Source organism: Stylophora pistillata, chromosome 7 (genome assembly GCF_964205215.1).
Source record: "Stylophora pistillata chromosome 7, jaStyPist1.2, whole genome shotgun sequence".
Lineage (NCBI taxonomy): Eukaryota > Metazoa > Cnidaria > Anthozoa > Scleractinia > Pocilloporidae > Stylophora > Stylophora pistillata.
In genome coordinates, this window is record NC_142525.1 from 18699816 (window position 1) to 18717600 (window position 17785).

The 17785-nt window shown below is 39.4% G+C and overlaps 1 protein-coding gene and 1 pseudogene across 2 annotated transcripts; both read right to left on the reverse strand.

Moving 5' to 3' along the window:
• Nucleotides 1-3063: 3063 nt before the first annotated feature.
• Nucleotides 3064-13727, reverse strand: LOC148726965 (uncharacterized). Of its 2 annotated transcripts, XR_015989921.1 has the most exons (3): nt 13594-13727; nt 12956-13477; nt 3064-5521 (listed from the first exon to the last, which is right to left on the reverse strand). XR_015989921.1 is itself a non-coding variant. In XM_088728384.1 (2 exons), the coding sequence occupies exons 1-2, from the start codon at nt 13620-13622 to the stop codon at nt 13075-13077; spliced, it is 432 nt and encodes a 143-aa protein (XP_088584510.1). In that variant the 5' UTR covers nt 13623-13727; the 3' UTR covers nt 12832-13074. The 2 variants fall into 2 exon arrangements, 1 of the variants encoding a protein (XP_088584510.1); XM_088728384.1 differs by lacking the exon at nt 3064-5521 and having other exon boundaries at nt 12832-13477.
• On the reverse strand, nt 6677-15569 carry LOC111344816 (uncharacterized; annotated as a pseudogene).
• Between the last annotated feature and the right edge of the window lie 2216 nt (nt 15570-17785).

Below are 17785 nucleotides of genomic sequence, written 5' to 3' on the forward strand. Positions count from 1 at the left end.
ATCGTTTGTGACCGCAAGAGCGGCAAGTAAATATGATCTGCCAGTTGTTAGAAAAGAGTGGGTAACAATAAGCACGTTCGGTCAGAAAGGCAAAGAGGCTGGTCTGCGAGAAGTCGTACGTTTTGATATAAAACCTCTCAACGGCGGCAGGGTTCAGGTGCTCGAGGCTTATGTTGTGCCGATCATCTCGCACATAAGCAATGAGCATGTGGAGGTCATAAAAAACGACTTCCCGCACTTGCGTGACCTTTGGTTTTCTGAGGTATGCCAGTCGAGGGATCAACTCGAAATCAATTTGTTGGTTGGTGCGGACTACTTGTGGGAATTTCAAAGGGGTCGGACTGTACGGGGGGAAGCGGAAGAACCTGTTGCAGTGGAGACTGAGCTTGGTTGGGTGTTATCGGGTCCCCTAAAAAGCGAGATTTTCTTGAGCCCAGTTCGCAAGATGTGTCAGTGAATTTTGTAGGACAAGACAGTGTAGACTTAGACAAGGCCAGCTTAGACCTTTAGATTAGTACATTGTGGGATTTAAAAAGTCTGGGAATTAAGAGTCAAGACGACGAAGTGCACGAGTCGTTTGAGAATGAAATATAGTTTGTAGGGGGGAGGTATTCGGTTAAGTTGCCGTGGAAACAGGGTCATGACCCCCTCCCAAACAATTACGATAAAAGCTTGTCACGCATGAAAGGTCAGCTTAAAAGACTGAAAAGAGAGCCAGATATTTTGACCGAATACGACTCGATCATTAAGGAACAACTCGCAGCAGGAGTAATCGAGAAGGTGGCAGAATTAGACAAAACAAGCGACAAGGTCCATCATTTACCTCACCATGCGGTAATCGGTAGAACCAGCGAGCGGAACAAAATTCCGCGACAGAACTTACCAAATATAACAAAATCTGTAGACAATGTACTCATACACACTGATAGTATATCTGAAAGCGTTGTTTCAGGAGTTGCATCAGATGTATTATACCGATTTAGTGTGGACAATCTACCATTGTCATATCCATTTCATATTGTACCCCAGAGAGCCATCTTCAATAAAATCAATACGAGCACTATAAAAGATTTAAGAATTTATTTTTCTGATGGGTTGGGAAGAGCTTTGGATATGATCAATATTCCAGTGTTAATGACATTAATTTTAACAGAAGAAATCAGTGAAATCAGTTCGAGTAGTAGAGGAATAAAGTCTTTGGCAACATTAAAAAATTGTTTCTCTTATCACTTGAAACGAGTGATAGAACAATGAATAATTTTTTTATCGAGTATATTAAAAAATGCCAGATCAAAGACGTGAAAGAGATGAAAATGGTGAAAGTATCTATTATGGCACCTATGAAGGTGCAGGTATATTTGATATTGCGAAAAAAATAGTAACGAAAGTAACAGGTAAAACAGCGAAGAAATTAGCAAAAAAAGCGGCTGAAAAAGCTTTTTAAAAAGCTGCTGAAGAGGTTAGTAAGAAAACAGGACAAGTAATTGGAGAAAAAAATCTATGACAAATTCTGCACCAACAAAGTTAATGAAACTAATGAAAATAAAGGGGATGAAATCGCTAAAATAGTGATGTCAATGAACTCGAAGAGCACACAAAATCAACCTAAAAACAGTCAAAGACTACAAAGTCAAAACCAAAAAACTCTATATCTAAACAGTTTGACGAATTGTTAACTTTATAAAAAAATAAAAAAAAAATTGAAGAATAACAAAATGTCATCGTTTAGAAATTTTCTCCAAAAATACGATTATCAACAAGTGAATTTGAAAACTCCGATAATTATCCCTGGAAATAATGCTTATCAAACCAAAAGCGGCTATCAATTCAGCATTGATAACACTAGTGAGGAGGTACCAATAGATTGGTATAATGCTTATTTTGAGATCGACTTGAAAATTACGAAAATGGACAATACAACTTACGGTGCAGCTGATGCTGCTGCAATTATAAACGGTGGGTTTGGAATAATAGACCAGATGAAAGTTAACTTTGATGGTGTTAAAGTCCTTGACTCACAAGGCACTAATCATGCTATCAATGCCAAAAATCTCATTGATTTTTCAGAGGTTTATAGCAAAGAAGTAGGACCGTCAATGTTTCATTACCCCAATACAGCTACTGGAGCAGTTATTCAAAAATATGTTACACTTCAACTTGATGGAAACGCACAGAATATTGCACGAGCAGATAACGCTAATTATAATGATGGGTTTACACAAAGGAAGGCACTTCTTGCTGGTGGTGCAACAAATAATATCATTCTTCCATTGAGTCGTTTCGGCTTTTTCAGTCATTCAAAAGTCAAATCGCACCAAATGGGAAAGTAGATTTTCAAATACAATTAGAAAGTGATAATAATGTTCTGTTTAGTGCAGGAGAAGCTGCTGCTGGTAGACATACTATCGAAAAATTTGTTTTGTGGGTTCCAAAAATGGAATTCAATCCTGAAGGACGACAAATGTGGCTTGAAAAGTACCTCAAAAATCATACATGGTCTTACCTTAATGAGAGTATTGTAACCACAACAACTCAACTGCGAAAACACACTTTCAATATTACAAAAAGTATCAGAAAACCAAGGCATGTCTTTGTCTGGGTTCTTAATAAGGCAAAGATGAAGGACCCAGAACAAAATATGTTTGTTTTTGATACTTACAACATTCCAGGCGCAGCCGCAAGAACGATTACAAGTGCACGATTGAAGCTGGGCACTGGCACGTATTACCCACAAAATGCAATCGACCCAACTAATGAAATGTCAACAGTATGGAGGATGTTGACAGAATACAACAAGGGTTTCAATGATCAACTGTCTGGCCCAACTATAGATCTTAAGTCATTCAAAGATCTGTACGGTATTCGGTATTCTGTATTTTGATTTGACAAAACAGGCAGATTCACTCAAGAATAACTCAACGAGTCTAGAATTATCTTATGATCTTAGTGGTGCGGCTAATGCTCTGTATATGCACTGATACTCAACGATGAAGAGATAAGTGTTGATGTGGGAAAAGGAAAGGCTGTCATAAGAACATAAAAAAACAACTTTCACCTTTGACCAAAAAAAATTTATTATATATGATTCATATATAATAAAACACAATGACAACATATCATCCATATGGTGTGAAATTAGCTGAAAATCAAAAACTGAAATTAGCGAAAGCTCTCGAGAAGAGATCAACTTTGACTATTCGCCTCTCACATAACAAACTGGACGGTCCCGATCAATTGATGTTGACCAAAATACAGATTAATAAGATCCAGCAAAGCTTGAAGTTGAAAAAAGGCGTTGACATCAAAATCAGTAAAACGCAGACCGGTAAAGTTGTTCAAGAAGGTGGGAGTTTGTTAATTTTCATCACTTGTCACTATGGGTGCAAAACTATTACCAAAAGCAATGAATTTGGTTACAAGAGCTATACCTGCACTAGCAACAGGTGCTACAACAAGTTTGGGAAATTTTGCAATGGATAAAATTCTCGGCTCTGGACAGGTAGGAGGTTTCCTCATTCCAAATTCTAAAATTCAACAACTTATTGATCATAAACATTTATTGACAGTTAAACAGAAAAAAGACATATTGAATGCTCTTCAATCTGGGGGAGAGTTAATGATAAAACCGACAGTGAAGCAACGTAGTGGTTTTCTCGGAACTTTATTGGCTTCTATCGGTGTTCCACTACTTTTGAACGCTTTGACCGGCAAAGGTCTTCGAAACAGAATGGCTAGTGGTAAAGGTGGCGCTGGTATGCAAAATAGACCGTATGGATATATACCTTATTATCCACCTCAAGCTCAACAAGCACCAACGGTTGGTATGGGTACAAAAAGAAAAAACAAAAAAAAAAAAGACGGGCAAAGGATTGTTGCTCGGAAAAAACTCCTCATTCAACGAAATACCACTTGTAAACAAACCACAGTTTGAGATTAAACCGATTTCAAATTGTGACCTTTTGAAGTGGATCAATTACCTAAAGATACCACAATTCAAAGGTGTCATCTCAAGAGACCAAATACAAGCGTGCACTGAAGGTAGTTATTACATCGCTAATTTAAATGACTCAAACCAATCTGGTTCGCACTGGGTTGTAATAAACATTAAACCAAAAATCGTTGAATATTTTGACAGTTTTGGGTTAAATGCTCCACAAGAACTGTATTATTTGTCATATTGTTTGGAAGTGAACATTCGATACAACAGCACACAATATCAAGATCTGATGAGTGTGTTATGTGGATATTATTGCCTGTATTTTGTGAATGAATCATACAAGGGAAAATCATATCACCATGTGGTGAAACCTTTCTCACATACTGATACGAAATGTAATGAACGATTCATAATCAATTATTTCAAAAAAACGTAATAAAAAACACGAGTAAAATGGGCTTTTCTGATGGTTACCATAATAAATACAAAACGGGAACTACATCGTCAGGTGCACCAGGTCCGCCGGGTCCACCAGGTGAAGGATTCAAAAAAACTTTTGATGGAAATTTCGACATTGAAAATAAACAACTAAAGAATTTGAAAGAACCGACTGATCCACAGGATTCTTGTACAAAAGCTTACACTGACAGTCACGTTCATACAGATGGGCGACGACCAATGACAGGTGCGCTCAACATGCAAGACAACAAAACTATCAATGTAGCTGATCCAACAAACAACAAAGATGTGGTAAATCTACAAAAACTCAATTCTGAATTATCAAGCAAAGTTGATACATCCACTTTTACCACAGAGTTGAGGAAAAAGGCTGACAAGCTATTTAAACGATTACTTCAACAAGCGAAATGATAATACAATCGATGGCACTATATCTTTCAACGGTCATCTTCCAAATAGAGACAGACAGATCATTAATCTTGGTACACCAATAGCTGAGGATAATGCAGCGAATGAAAAATACGTTGACAATCAAGTTGCCACCAAACCAAATACAAGTCTTATTGTTTTGCGTGATGGAAGTCAAGCAATGACTGGTAACTTTGATCTCAATAATTTCAAGGCAATCAACTCAGCAGCACCTACAGCTGGCACTGATCTTTGTAACAAAACATATATCGACAGCGAATTAGCCAAGAAACATGATGTTGGAAGTGATGATCTGAGTAATTATCTCGATAGAACAAAAGGTAGAAATATTGAAAAGGTCTTGAATTTTACAAGTTTACATGGAGGGAAAAGACAAATAACAAGTATCTCAGATCAACCATTAAACGGTACGGCTGTTGTTAATTCGAATAAGTTAAATGCTGAACTCAAAAAGAAGGCTGATGCGGACGTAATGATAAATGGATTGAGTGCAAAACTTGAAAAGGCTGATGCGGACGTAATGATAAGTGGATTGAGTGCAAAACTTGAAAAAACCACATTCAACACAGAGATAGCAAATAAGCCTAATACTAGCGCGGTGATGCTTTTGGATGGAAGCCAGTCCATGATTGCAAACCTTGATCTTGGTAATCAAAAAGCAGTCAACTCAGCAGCGCCATCAGCCAGTACAGACTTCTGCAACAAAACATATGTCGACGGTGAATTACAAAAGACCAAAACGAACCTTGAAAAACATATCAACAACCATCTTTCTCACAGCATTATCACTTATTTGAACAACGATCTCGATTATGTTATGAATGGTATTATTGGCAATGAATTTAGTGATGAAGATAATATCACTGGTAAATCAATGTCAAACAAAGACTTTCATAAATTCTATAAGAAGGTGAAACCATTTGAACTTAATCTTGATTCATCAAAAGGTTATTATTCAAGTAGACATGTACAGCGCAGCAAAATCAGAATACACAGTCGTGTTTGAAATGTGGTGGGAATCCAAAAAAGTTGATCCCAATTCAGTAACTCTATCTGCCACGAGCTCTGTTGAGATAATTTCAAGGCTGCGCAGCAATCGATTTTCAAATCATATAGTAAGCCTCACACACATGACTAAATGGAGCAACACAACACCAAATTATCTTATGTTTGACATTGTAATGAAATTCAAACGAAACATTTCAAAATATGATCTGAAACTACCAATTTGGGTTGTGGTTTACGGCAGCAAGGGATATCACAACAGTTTACCTGAGGATGTTTGGGACAGATGGTATTCGTTTTATGACAGCGAAATGCACATTTATCCACAAACGATTTTGACGAATGATCCACAGGAAACTAGAAACCCGACGACAAAGAAATATGTCGATGATATCAAAACATCTTTACAAACGAAAATCAATGCAAGAGCAACTAAAACAGCGGTAACGAATGCGACAAAAAGATTTGGTATTGAGGCAGTCTTGCTCATGACAATAGTTCTAGAGTAAAATTTTATATCAATGGAGCATCGGATCATACAACAAATGTAATAATGTAATAATGTAATAATCACAACCACCGGTCTGTACTAATTCACATTTATAGATGGTATCAGTCTAAGCATTTGTCACGTCTCAAGTTTATCTTGAACAAGCATTTTGTGAACACAACAAACGGAATAATTGTTCAATTACCCAACACACACGATTCTTGGGAAACAAACACTGTTTCCGTCATGTTGTATCTCCAAGCCAACACATCGCTCACTATAGAGGCATATAATAATAGCGGTTCTGTTCTTCTCGACGGTTTGAATTACAGTTATTTGATGATAGTGAAACAAGATTGAACAAAAATCAAGATTTTATTATGCGAACACTTAATAAAATGAAAATCAAGAGAAAACGAAGTATTTTTGGATTTAATCATTTAGACACTTCGCTTGATAAAGAAACCATTTCAGAGATCAAAGACCTTTACAAATTTTATCAAAAGAAATATTGGTGTTTCAGAAAGACTTTCTTTCGTCTCAAACGGATAAATTTATTTTTCAAGCTGGGTAGTTCAGCACTAATTGTGGCCGGTACAATTGTGGGTGGAATAACACTCAACCCAATTCCTCTCAGTGTTATAACAGGTTAACACATATAACAGGTATAACACATTGATTTTGAAAACATTCACCGAACACAAAAACTTGAACCGAAAAATCGAAATGTGCAAATACGCTTTCACAACATACCAGAAAGTATTGACTGACCTTCGATCTTGCTTGAGAGGAAAAAAAATTCGAACACGATGCTTTTGTCAACGAGATAAAAATAATCTATGATACAATAATTGACCTTTGTCCAACCATTAGCACTCACGTGGAAAAACAATACAAGGAAAAGTTCGATCAAGGTCAAACTTGAACATTGTCTTTCACGTTGAAATAACCAAAAGCACTTGCAAACGATTTTTTCTTTTCACGGTTCATGAAAAGAAAACGACTGTCGAATAGAATTTATTCTTCTCCTTCATCCTCGCTTTCCTCAACTGTGACTAATGCTTCTCTGGGTTTTAGGGGTTTGACATAAACATCATTCACTACAATGAACCAAACGTAGGCGTAATTCCAACTCGTTTATTGTGTGTCTAATGTGTAATCGCTTCTTTATATATAGGTAATATGAGAATCATTAACTTAATCAATCAACTGTCACTGTACAAACAAAACGAAATATCTGGTTTCACAGGTAAAGAAATTGTTCTGGCGTGGGGGCGTCTCCATGTTTCCGACACTCCCCAAAGTTTATTCACTGCGTGAGAAACTTTCAAAATTCACGAAATGAAAATATATCAATGTTCAATTATTCACGAACTGTTCAATTGTCTGCTGATTTCTCCAACAACCGCTGCGGTGCGTCGAGGTCTCGCAATGTTATCTCGCATAACTTGATTATCTGGTTGAACAATAGTAGGTTGCGTTGAATGTGTGACTTCATTGATCGCCTTTACTTCAATTGGAATCAAATGTTGCACTACTCTTCGAAGATAAACAGGACGTTTATCTCTGCTTGTTGTCTTGACGACAGCAGCACGAACCCTTCCATCGGTTCCAGGAATAAGTTCTTCTACTTCGCCAGTTACCAATAACATCTTGTCGTCGAATCGTTCTTCAGCAACACGATATCTCCGATCGATATTTCTCGAGCACCATTTCCCTTGTTTCCAACGCTCGACTGCTCTCGTAAACTAGTAAGATACTCTCTTCTCCATTGCTTAGTTGACTGCTGAAGTAAACTCTTGTGATGTCGAGCTCTTCTTGTCAATGACCTGTAGGTACTAATGACCTCGTAATGTGAGCTGTTTGGCGTTAAGCTGATCCGGCGACCATAGATAAGATCCGAAGGTGTCAAAGGGTAAGAAATTGAATCTGCGTCGTCGTACATGTATGTAATGGGTCTTGTATTGATTACTGACTCGATTTCCACTAGCACAGTTCGGAGTTCTTCGAAATTGAGAGTCGAACGACCAAGGACTTTTTTGAGAGGTCTTTTAATACTGCGAACCAATCTTTCCCAAAAACCTCCCCACCACGGGGCCCTTTCAATAATGAAATGCCAGGAAATTCTTTGGTTTACTAGGTATCGCCAAACTTCGTCTGATCGTGCAATCTTGCGTACTTCTTTGCACGAAGACTTGAATGTTTTGGCATTATCCGATGTAAGAGTCGCAGGTAGACCTCTTCGGCTGGCAAACCGTCAGAAGGCTAGCAGAAAGTCTTGAACGCTAAGGCTTCTACATATTTCTAAGTGTACAGCTCTTGTTGACGCGCATGTAAACAAACATATGTAGACCTTCGATTCGTTGCGTTGAACTTCAGGACTCTTGGTTTCGATGAACAGTGGCCCAACAAGGTCGAGACCAACATGCGTAGACGGAGAATCTTGGGATACTCTTTTGTCAGGCAGATCGTTAGGCGGCAGAGAGCTGTAAGGCATGCCTTCGAATTTGCGACATGGTATACATTTTGTAATAAATTTCTTCACGGCTTCTCGTCCACGAAGCACCCAGAACCGTTCCCTTAATGTTGTCAGAGTATCTCGTATTCCACTGTGTTGGGTAGACTCGTGTGACTGCTTTATCAGTAGCTGAACAAATTCATGGCTTGCTGGTAATAGGATAGGTTTCCTTGAATTTTCAGGTAATGTTGAATTGTTCAATCGCCCCTTACATCTCACAACGCCTTCTTGTAGGTATAAGCCAAACTGTGTGACATACGTTGGCGGGGTCGACTTGTGATCTTCGCGCTGAAGGAATTCAATTTCCTTGGTGAACGACGATGCTTGCACTGACTTGATCCAGAAATGCTCGGCTTCCTTTAGATCGGTGGCTTTTAAACTCACTTCTTCTTCGGTACTCTCTTTCGAACTCGATTCTTGAACTTCCTTGCAAACTTGATAACCAGGGCCGTTACACGGAGCAGACTTGTTAAGTTGTGAAAGCGCCTTATGTCGATTATCTGATTGATTCTCCTCTCTGGAGTGTCGTCTGAATTATTCACAAGTGAATGCGTGACAGATGGTAAATTCTTTACAGCTTCTTCAAGAGCAACCTTATCTTCGGATTGTGTCGATCGGTTAACGGGCCATTCAGATTTTGGTTGGTAAAGGAATGCTGCGCCATAGCACCAAGTCGTATCTGTGGAAAGTTCCTTAGCGGAGAAACCACGAGAAGGTATATCTGCAGGATTCAATTCGCCCGGGCAATGTCTCCACTCATCCTTGGAGGTCAATTTTCGAATTTCTTCCACACGATGCTTGACGTACTGTTTCCATACTTGCTTGTTTTTGATCCAGCACAAGGCAGTCATCGAGTCGGTCCAATTGATTGTTTTCAATTGTTTTTTCGTTAGAATTGAATTTGTGAACAAGTTGTGCGAGGAGAACTGCTCCTAGTAATTCCAGCCACGGAATAGACTGTTTCTTCAACGGCGCTACTCGTGATTTTGAGGCAACCAAACGAACGTCAACTCGTCCGTCTTGATAGAGTGAATGCATGAAAATAACTGCTGCATACGCACGATGAGAGGCGTCGCTGAAATCATGAAGCTTTATTTATACAGGTCGTGACTGAAAATAACAACGCGGAATTCGTACATTGCTGAGGCATTTCAATTCTTCAAGTAGCGTGTTCCAAGTGATGAGCAAAGTTCCCTTTAAATCGCTATCCCAGTCGATTTTGTCTAGGCAAAGTTCTTGAAACAAGATTTTCATTGCAACGGTGAAAGGTGTCAGAAATCCAATGGGATCGAATATCTTGGCCGTCAGTTTCAGAACTGAAAGTTTGTTGCCGGAAGTGAACTGCCATATTTGTGCAATTCTGTGAGATGGAAGAAAAACTCATCAGACGCAGTGTCCCAATCAAGTCCTAGAGCCTTGACAATCGTGTCGTTCTTCACTTCAGAGCTACTAGGTGTAGTCGATAATTTGGCGTATGACTCGTCGTCCTTTGTCGTAATATCTTGATTCGATTTGGCTTCGCTTGATTTTTCAACACTCTCGATCGCTCTCAACAGGGTGCGCGAGTTTGAATTCCATTTTCTAAGGTTGAATCCGCCCTCGGCCATGATTTGCTTTGATTTCTTGTAGATGACGAGAGCCTCCTCGTCAGTTTCTGATCCGGTAATGAAGTCGTCAACGTACAAAGACTTTCCTAACATTTCCGCCATCTCCGGTTCGCTTTGCTTGTACAAACGCAAATTATGCTTTATTGTGGCTCCCAGGATTGAAGGCGAAGGGCGTAGACCAAAGACAAGTCGATCTCTGGTTTCTTCGCGAACGGATCTTCGAACCATAGAAATCGGAGCATGTCTCGATCTTCTTGTTTGATGCCCACCATCAAAAATGCTTTCTCAATATCTGCAGTAAGCCCGATGGCATTCCAGCGAAACTTAGTTAACATGTGGAAGACATGGGGAATATAATTGTCTCCAACTTCTAAACAATCGTTCAGAGAGCGTTCTTGTTTAGAATTCTTGGCTGATCATCATAAACGATGCGAGCCTTTCTCGTTTCTCTATCCTTTCGCACAACAGCATGGTGAGGTGAATAATAAACCCTCTTTGTATTGAGCTCGTTCGTATTGTTCAAATTTGGCACCTTTTCGACGATTTCCGTTCGCGTTTGCTCTTGTATAATCTTGTCATATTCGTGAAGTAAAATCGGCTCGTTTTTTAAATTATGATGCAAAGATCGCAGACGCGTTTCACACATTCGATAATTGTTTGTACATGGCAAGCAGTCTTCCTTCCATGGGAGAACCACTTCGTAACGACGACCAATAAAAGAGATTTCTTCGTTTCGCTTAGCTTTAAGTAGCATATGAGTTGCGAATTCGATGTCGTCTGTGATTCCGATGCTTTCGGTTTCCCAGAACATTTTCAGCATATTCGTGATCTCGTCAGCTTCATTCGTTTCGTTTTACAATGGTTTACCAGAGATGATAAGATTCGAGACGACATTGGAAATTTCATGGACATGTTGCTCTTCGGCAGGACCTGACAGAAGCCAACCAAACTTGCTGTTGATGGCTGTGGGAACAAATTCACCGCGGATTGATTCTCCCGTTACAATGTCGCAGTAATAATCTGAGCCATTGAGAATGTCAATATAGTCTAGGTCGATCGCAGAACGGTCTGCTAGATCTAAATCTATCAAATGTGGATATTTTGTGACGTCTATTGTCTTAGGATGTGGCGAACAAATGACTGGAAAATTAAGCGCTGAAATCTCCAAGTACTCATCTTTATTGCTTCTTAGTGGGAAAGTAACAACTTGACATTTTTGTTTACGATAAGCGTTTTCACCAAAGGTGTTAAGGTGAAGGGTCTCAGTGGACGTTGCAGTTAAACCCAGCTTCGCTTTGATGTGGTCGGTGACGTATGAACGTTGGCTGCCATTGTCAAACAAAATTCGTACGGGAATGGACTTGGATCGGTCTTCGTTTGTTACTATCGCGGTAGCAGTTTGTAACAAAATGCTCCCCTTGGCCCTCGCGGTCGACGTTGCGGTTACAGTGCTCCCCAAGGATGGAGTTTCCTTTCCTTTTTCAGGGTTTGTTGCGTGGTCTATTTCAATCGTAATTGGTTCTCACAAGAGTCGACTTTTGCCCTTCCCTCGAATTCTGATCGTTCAAACCAGACGTATCGGAGCTGTAATCGGGGTTCTTTGGCACAAAGTTTCGGCAAATCGACTGATGATGATGGCCCTGACATCGTTGACAGTTCCTTTTGCATGAGCCACCATGGTGATCAGGTTTCAAACAAACGAAACATCTTCGACACTTTCTCAGGATTTCGAAACGAGCATGAGAGTCACTCACATTTTCACAGGAAGCAGAGTAATGTAATCCACCACAATAGACGCATTCAATTTGATTTCTCGAAGACGAAAATCGTTTGCCATCTTGAGACAAAAGCGCATTCATGGTCGGCGTTTTATGATGATTAGGGTGGAGTTTCTCAAGGCTCACGTTGGTCTTCACACCTTCACTAATTTCGCGTGCCCCAACTTCCTGACGGATCACTTCTAACAGGTCGGACATCTCCCACACCTCCCTCGCGGTATTTCTAGCTACTTGAATTCTAATTTCATGAGGTAGCTTTAACATGATCACAGGAATCAATAAACTCCCATACTGGTGAGAACTTACACCCAACGATTCCAAACCTCTTATGTTAATGCTGATTTTGTCATAAACGAGACGAAGTTGGGACGCTTTATCGCTAGTACATGCTGCAATTTTAAGCATTTCGTCCATATGCGTCGATATTATGTTCTGCACTCTGCCGAAGCGTTTGTGTAATATCTCGATGGTAGACTTGTAGTTGGCCTCAGTTCTAGTTAGCCCTTGAATCGCTCTCGCTGCCTGTCCCTCCAACAGTGAATGCAAGTGATTAAATTTGTTGATTAAACTCAAATGAGGATCACAGGCAGCCCAAGCTCACTACGAGAAAAGCGGACGTGACTCTTACCGTGTTGCGTAACGTTTTATATTTATAAAGGTTTGTATGGGATGTTATCGGTTTGCCTTAAAAGAGAGAAAAAAATGTCTTGTTTTGAAATAAAATGGGCTCACCTTATTGCCTTGTTGTTTTCTTTGTTGATTCCGAACGTCTCAGGCCATTTTGAAGCGTTTTCGGCGAGTTAACGCTATGTTGGTGTTCAACTGCTAAAAAGAAAGACAAGGCCGGAAACCTATTTTAGAAGCGTCCGTCGCCCGAAGCGAATAATTCCGCCAAAAAATTTCCACCAGACTCGATTCCTCCAGAAAATCAAAGCAGAGATGTTGCAGTTCCATTTTCCATTCACTCGATTCACAATTCCTCCCCCAGATCTTTCACTAGCGATACTTTTATCTCCAGATCGATAGGCTTTCCCACTTCGAATTTGGCTGCTTGAAACGATCACTGTCCGTTCGCCGATCGCACAGTATGTTGGGTAACAAAAATAAGCCCGGCGAGGGTAGCCAGCGGCCTGCAGTCCAAAAACAAACCCGTTAGGAGGGCGGGAAAATTTTTCTTTCACTTGCTCTGCATCAGAAAATATGTCGTTGACTAGTAAGAGACCTCCCTCACAGTGTTCAAAGTTCCGCAGCAACCTACAACAAAATATGTTCATATTGTACATGTATTCTTAATATTTTATTGTATCCGTGATAGAATTCGAACGTATCGTAGTTAGTCTTCCTAGTTAGTTATATTTTTAAAAGCTTACCATGCCTTCCATGCCAGCGATGAAGTCATCACGTTAAAAAGAACAGGAACAAAAAAAATAATGACTTCGGCGAATTCGAATTCGAGGATGAGATCAACAATGACGATCCATCCTGTATTCACGAGTCTGTATTCGAGATCAAAGCAACGATCAAAACAGCAATGTCATCAAAGCAAAGTAAAATTTAAATTAGTAAACACATTTCCATTCGATGTTGATTGGTCGATCAAGACAATGCGGTCTTGACAAAACCTCTCGAGGGGACCAGGGGAGCTAACGGGTTTGTTTTTGGACTGCAGGCCGCTGGCTACCCTCGCCGGGCTTATTTTTGTTACCCAACATACTGTGCGATCGGCGAACGGACAGTGATCGTTTCAAGCAGCCAAATTCGAAATGGGAAAGCCTATCGATCTGGAGATAAAAGTATCGCTAGTGAAAGATCTGGGGGAGGAATTGTGAATCGAGTGAATGGAAAATGGAACTGCAACATCTCTGCTTTGATTTTCTGGAAGAATCGAGACTGGTGGAAATTTTTTGGCGGAATTATTCGCTTCGGGCGACGGACGCTTCTAAAATAGGTTTCCGGCCTTTTCTTTCTTTTAGCAGTTGAACACCAACATAGCGCTAACTCGCCGAAAACGCTTCAAAATGGCCTGAGACGTTCGGAATCAACAAAGAAAACAACAAGGCAATAAGGTGAGCCCATTTTATTTCAAAACAAGACATTTTTTTCTCTCTTTTAAGGCAAACCGATAACATCCCATACAAACCTTTATAAATATAAAACGTTACGCAACACGGTAAGAGTCACGTCCGCTTTTCTCGTAGTGAGCTTGGGCTGCCTGTGTCCCAGAAACCTTGCCATTGCGTAATTTCTCCTCTAAATTTCGGTAACACTAGTTTAGGTAATTTCGCTCTAGGCTGATAAGCCACTGAATTAGCGTTCATGCCAAAGTTAGTATGTGAATGAGAACCCATACCTGGATTTCCTGATGATTGCATGTTCTCAGCGTGGGAAGTTGAAGCGACGTCAAAAGAATGAAATCCACCATAAGCTGCAGTCCCGGGCGATTGGAGTTGAACATTATTTTTAGAAGCCAAAGTCGAAGTTCCACTTGATCCAGAAAGCGTAATCGATTGTTGAGAACCAGGGGGCTTAGTATCGTCGATATTCGTTGTTGGGACAACCGAAAGTCCGTCATTGTTATCCATTGAAACAGTCGCTTCATTTATGACTAGCAATAGATCAATTACTCGTGAATTGATTTCATCCGATTCTTCTATTTCGGCTTCGACCTCTTCCACCGCGCAATTCTCTATGATTTCTTCGTCGAGTGTTTTTACCAAATTTAACTTTTCGTCTAGAGAAGCAGCAATAGCCTTCAGGCGTTTCTTGTCACTCGTTTCAGCCTTGAGAAGACCATCCGCTTCATTCATTAGTTTTGTCATAACAGTCCGATTTCCACCTCGTTTGGCGCGAGTTCGTGGTAGTTTTTCGGCCATTTCGTGTCTTGTTTCTCAGGGTATCAATGCCCCACGTTGGGCGCCATATCATAAACCAAGCGTAGGCGTAATTTCCAACTCGTTTATTGTGTGTCTAATGTGTAATCGCCTCTTTATATTTAGGTAATATGAGAATCACTAATTTAATCAATCAACTGTCACTGTACAAACAAAACGAAATATCTGGTTTCACAGGTAAAGAAATTGTTCTCGCGTGAGGGCGTCTCCATGTTTCCGACATTCACTTTTATTTGAATTGAGACGCTAGTATCGCTTATGTAAATTGATTTAATAATCAATGCCATTCTCACTTTGCAATATTGGTTGATGTAATCAAACGGATTGTCATTTGGGTTACCCTTTGATCTAAAAAGCGAAACGATCTTTTTCACCTTTTTGGAGTAAATCAGGTTGGCATATAGAATTGGAGATTTCGATTCTTTCTCATGCAGAATATTACTTAAAGCTTCTGACACATCAGCTTCAAAATTTTCTTCGAGATATTCGTGACAGATATTTTGCAAACGTGTTAAACCATCATAAAAGCTTCGCTGTTCTGGTGTTGGTTCACCTTCAGTTCCCCACAAACAAACAGGAAGAGAGTAACCTTCAACAGCGTTTTTTTCACCATCCATTCTCTCTTGTACACCGAAGCTGAAGAGAAAAGGGGTTTCAATCACTAAAGGACCAGGTTTACCATCAGTGGATTGTTTCACCTCGAGTTTAATCCTTTCGTGATTATGTTGGTTAACCACTGCTTCGTGGAAAATTATAGTTTCTTTGTTGAGATTTTCAAGACTTGTAAGTTGCATGGTGTTTATCTAGATTTTCATTTTCTTAAAGTAATTTTTTAGCTTCCTAGCTTTTTAGCTTTTTAGCTTTTCAGCTTTTTGGCTTCCTAGCTTTTTAGCTTCCTAGCTTCCTAGCTTTCTAGCTTTTTAGCTTTTTAGCTTTTCTCGAGGTGAATAAAATGAAAGATAATAATAAATGGTGAAATTTATCAATTTTCATACTCATGTGAATGAAAAACCTAAACGAAGATTGAATGATTTTTTGAACAAAGACTACAGAATGCTTACAGCAGGGGCGAGTGGGAGTGGAAAGACAAACACTGTTATGAATATGTTGATACTGCCTTTGGTTGTCTACGATAAAATATATCTGTATACACCCAACCCTCACCAAGATAAAATACAGGATTTAGAAAAGTTTATGGATAATATTTCACAGAAAGTCGGCTACGACATATTAGAAATTATGGAGCCGGATGATATCATGAATACATCAGAGTATCCGACGGGAAATAGAAAGGTTGTCATCTTTGACGATCTCGTCAATGCACCCGCAAAAATACAATCTAAGATTGCAAACCATTTTACCGATGGGCGACATCACCAAATTTCACCGATCTATCAGACTCAGTCGTATTATGACACACCACAAAAAATCAGGTTGAACTGCTCACATATGATACTTTACACTCCTCCAACAAAGAACCATTGTAATCTTATTGGTAAACATAACATGATCGACCCAAATTTATTTTTAAAACTTGGACCATATGAATTTTTATTCCTTGACAAAGAGAAGAAAACGGTTAAGAAAAATTTCGATGAAAAAATATAAACTATAATAGTAAAATGGAATCGTATTGTGTGAAACAGAAAAAACAAACTGAGTGTGTCAGCGGAAGTGAAAGATATGAACGTGCAAAGAATGGACCATTGATGATAAAATGCAAATGTTCTGAGTGTGGCACTACAAAGTCAAAGTTTGAGAAAGAAACCGGTGGTAGCGATAGTGGTAAAAAAAAAGCTCACAAATAAAAGATGGAGGAGCATTATTTGATGTAGGAAATAGCCATTCAATTGGTGAAGCGGCTTTGAAAGGATTAGCAAACAGTGGGGTTTATCTTGCTCGTCAAGGTGCTGCTAAAGCTGTCAAATCACACTTTGTCAAGAACAAAATCAAACAGACAGCAAGTAAATATCTTGACCAGGTTCTTGATAGTTTTGCAAATGTTTTGAGTAAAAAGTTAAGTGGAGGGACAATAGCACCCATTGATTATTCACAGTGGTAGCCGATGGAAATGTATGCTCCTGGTGGGGTTAATGACCCAACAAATCCGCTTTACACCGGTTATGGAATCGACATTCGCAAAATGATTGGTAAATTACCAAGACCTCGAAGTGGATGGACTCTTCCAGGTCATAAATACACAGAACCACATCGACGACATATGTTGTTCTGATCTCGTTGAAATGCAGAAATTCAGCAAGTGGAATAAGGGTTATCGGTATCTGCTCATGGTTTTGGATGTGTTCAGCAAATATGGATGGATTGTGCCGTTGAAAAATAAAAAGGGAGAGAGTGTGGCTGAAGGATTTAAAAAATATTTTCTGAAAGACGGAAACCAAAGTTTTTATGGGTTGACAAGGGTTCTAAATATTACAACAAAGACGTGAAAAATTTGATGAAGTCAAAAGGTGTTGAAATCTACTCGACTGAAAATGAAGAAAACTCATCTGTTTGTGAAAGATGGAATCGAACGATCAAAACAAAAATGTGGAAACAATTCACAATTCAAAACAACACGGAGTACCTTGATATTCTGCCGAAGATTGTTGAAAAGTACAACAATACAAAACACAGAAGTATTGGCATGACACCTGTTGAAGCGTCAAAGAAA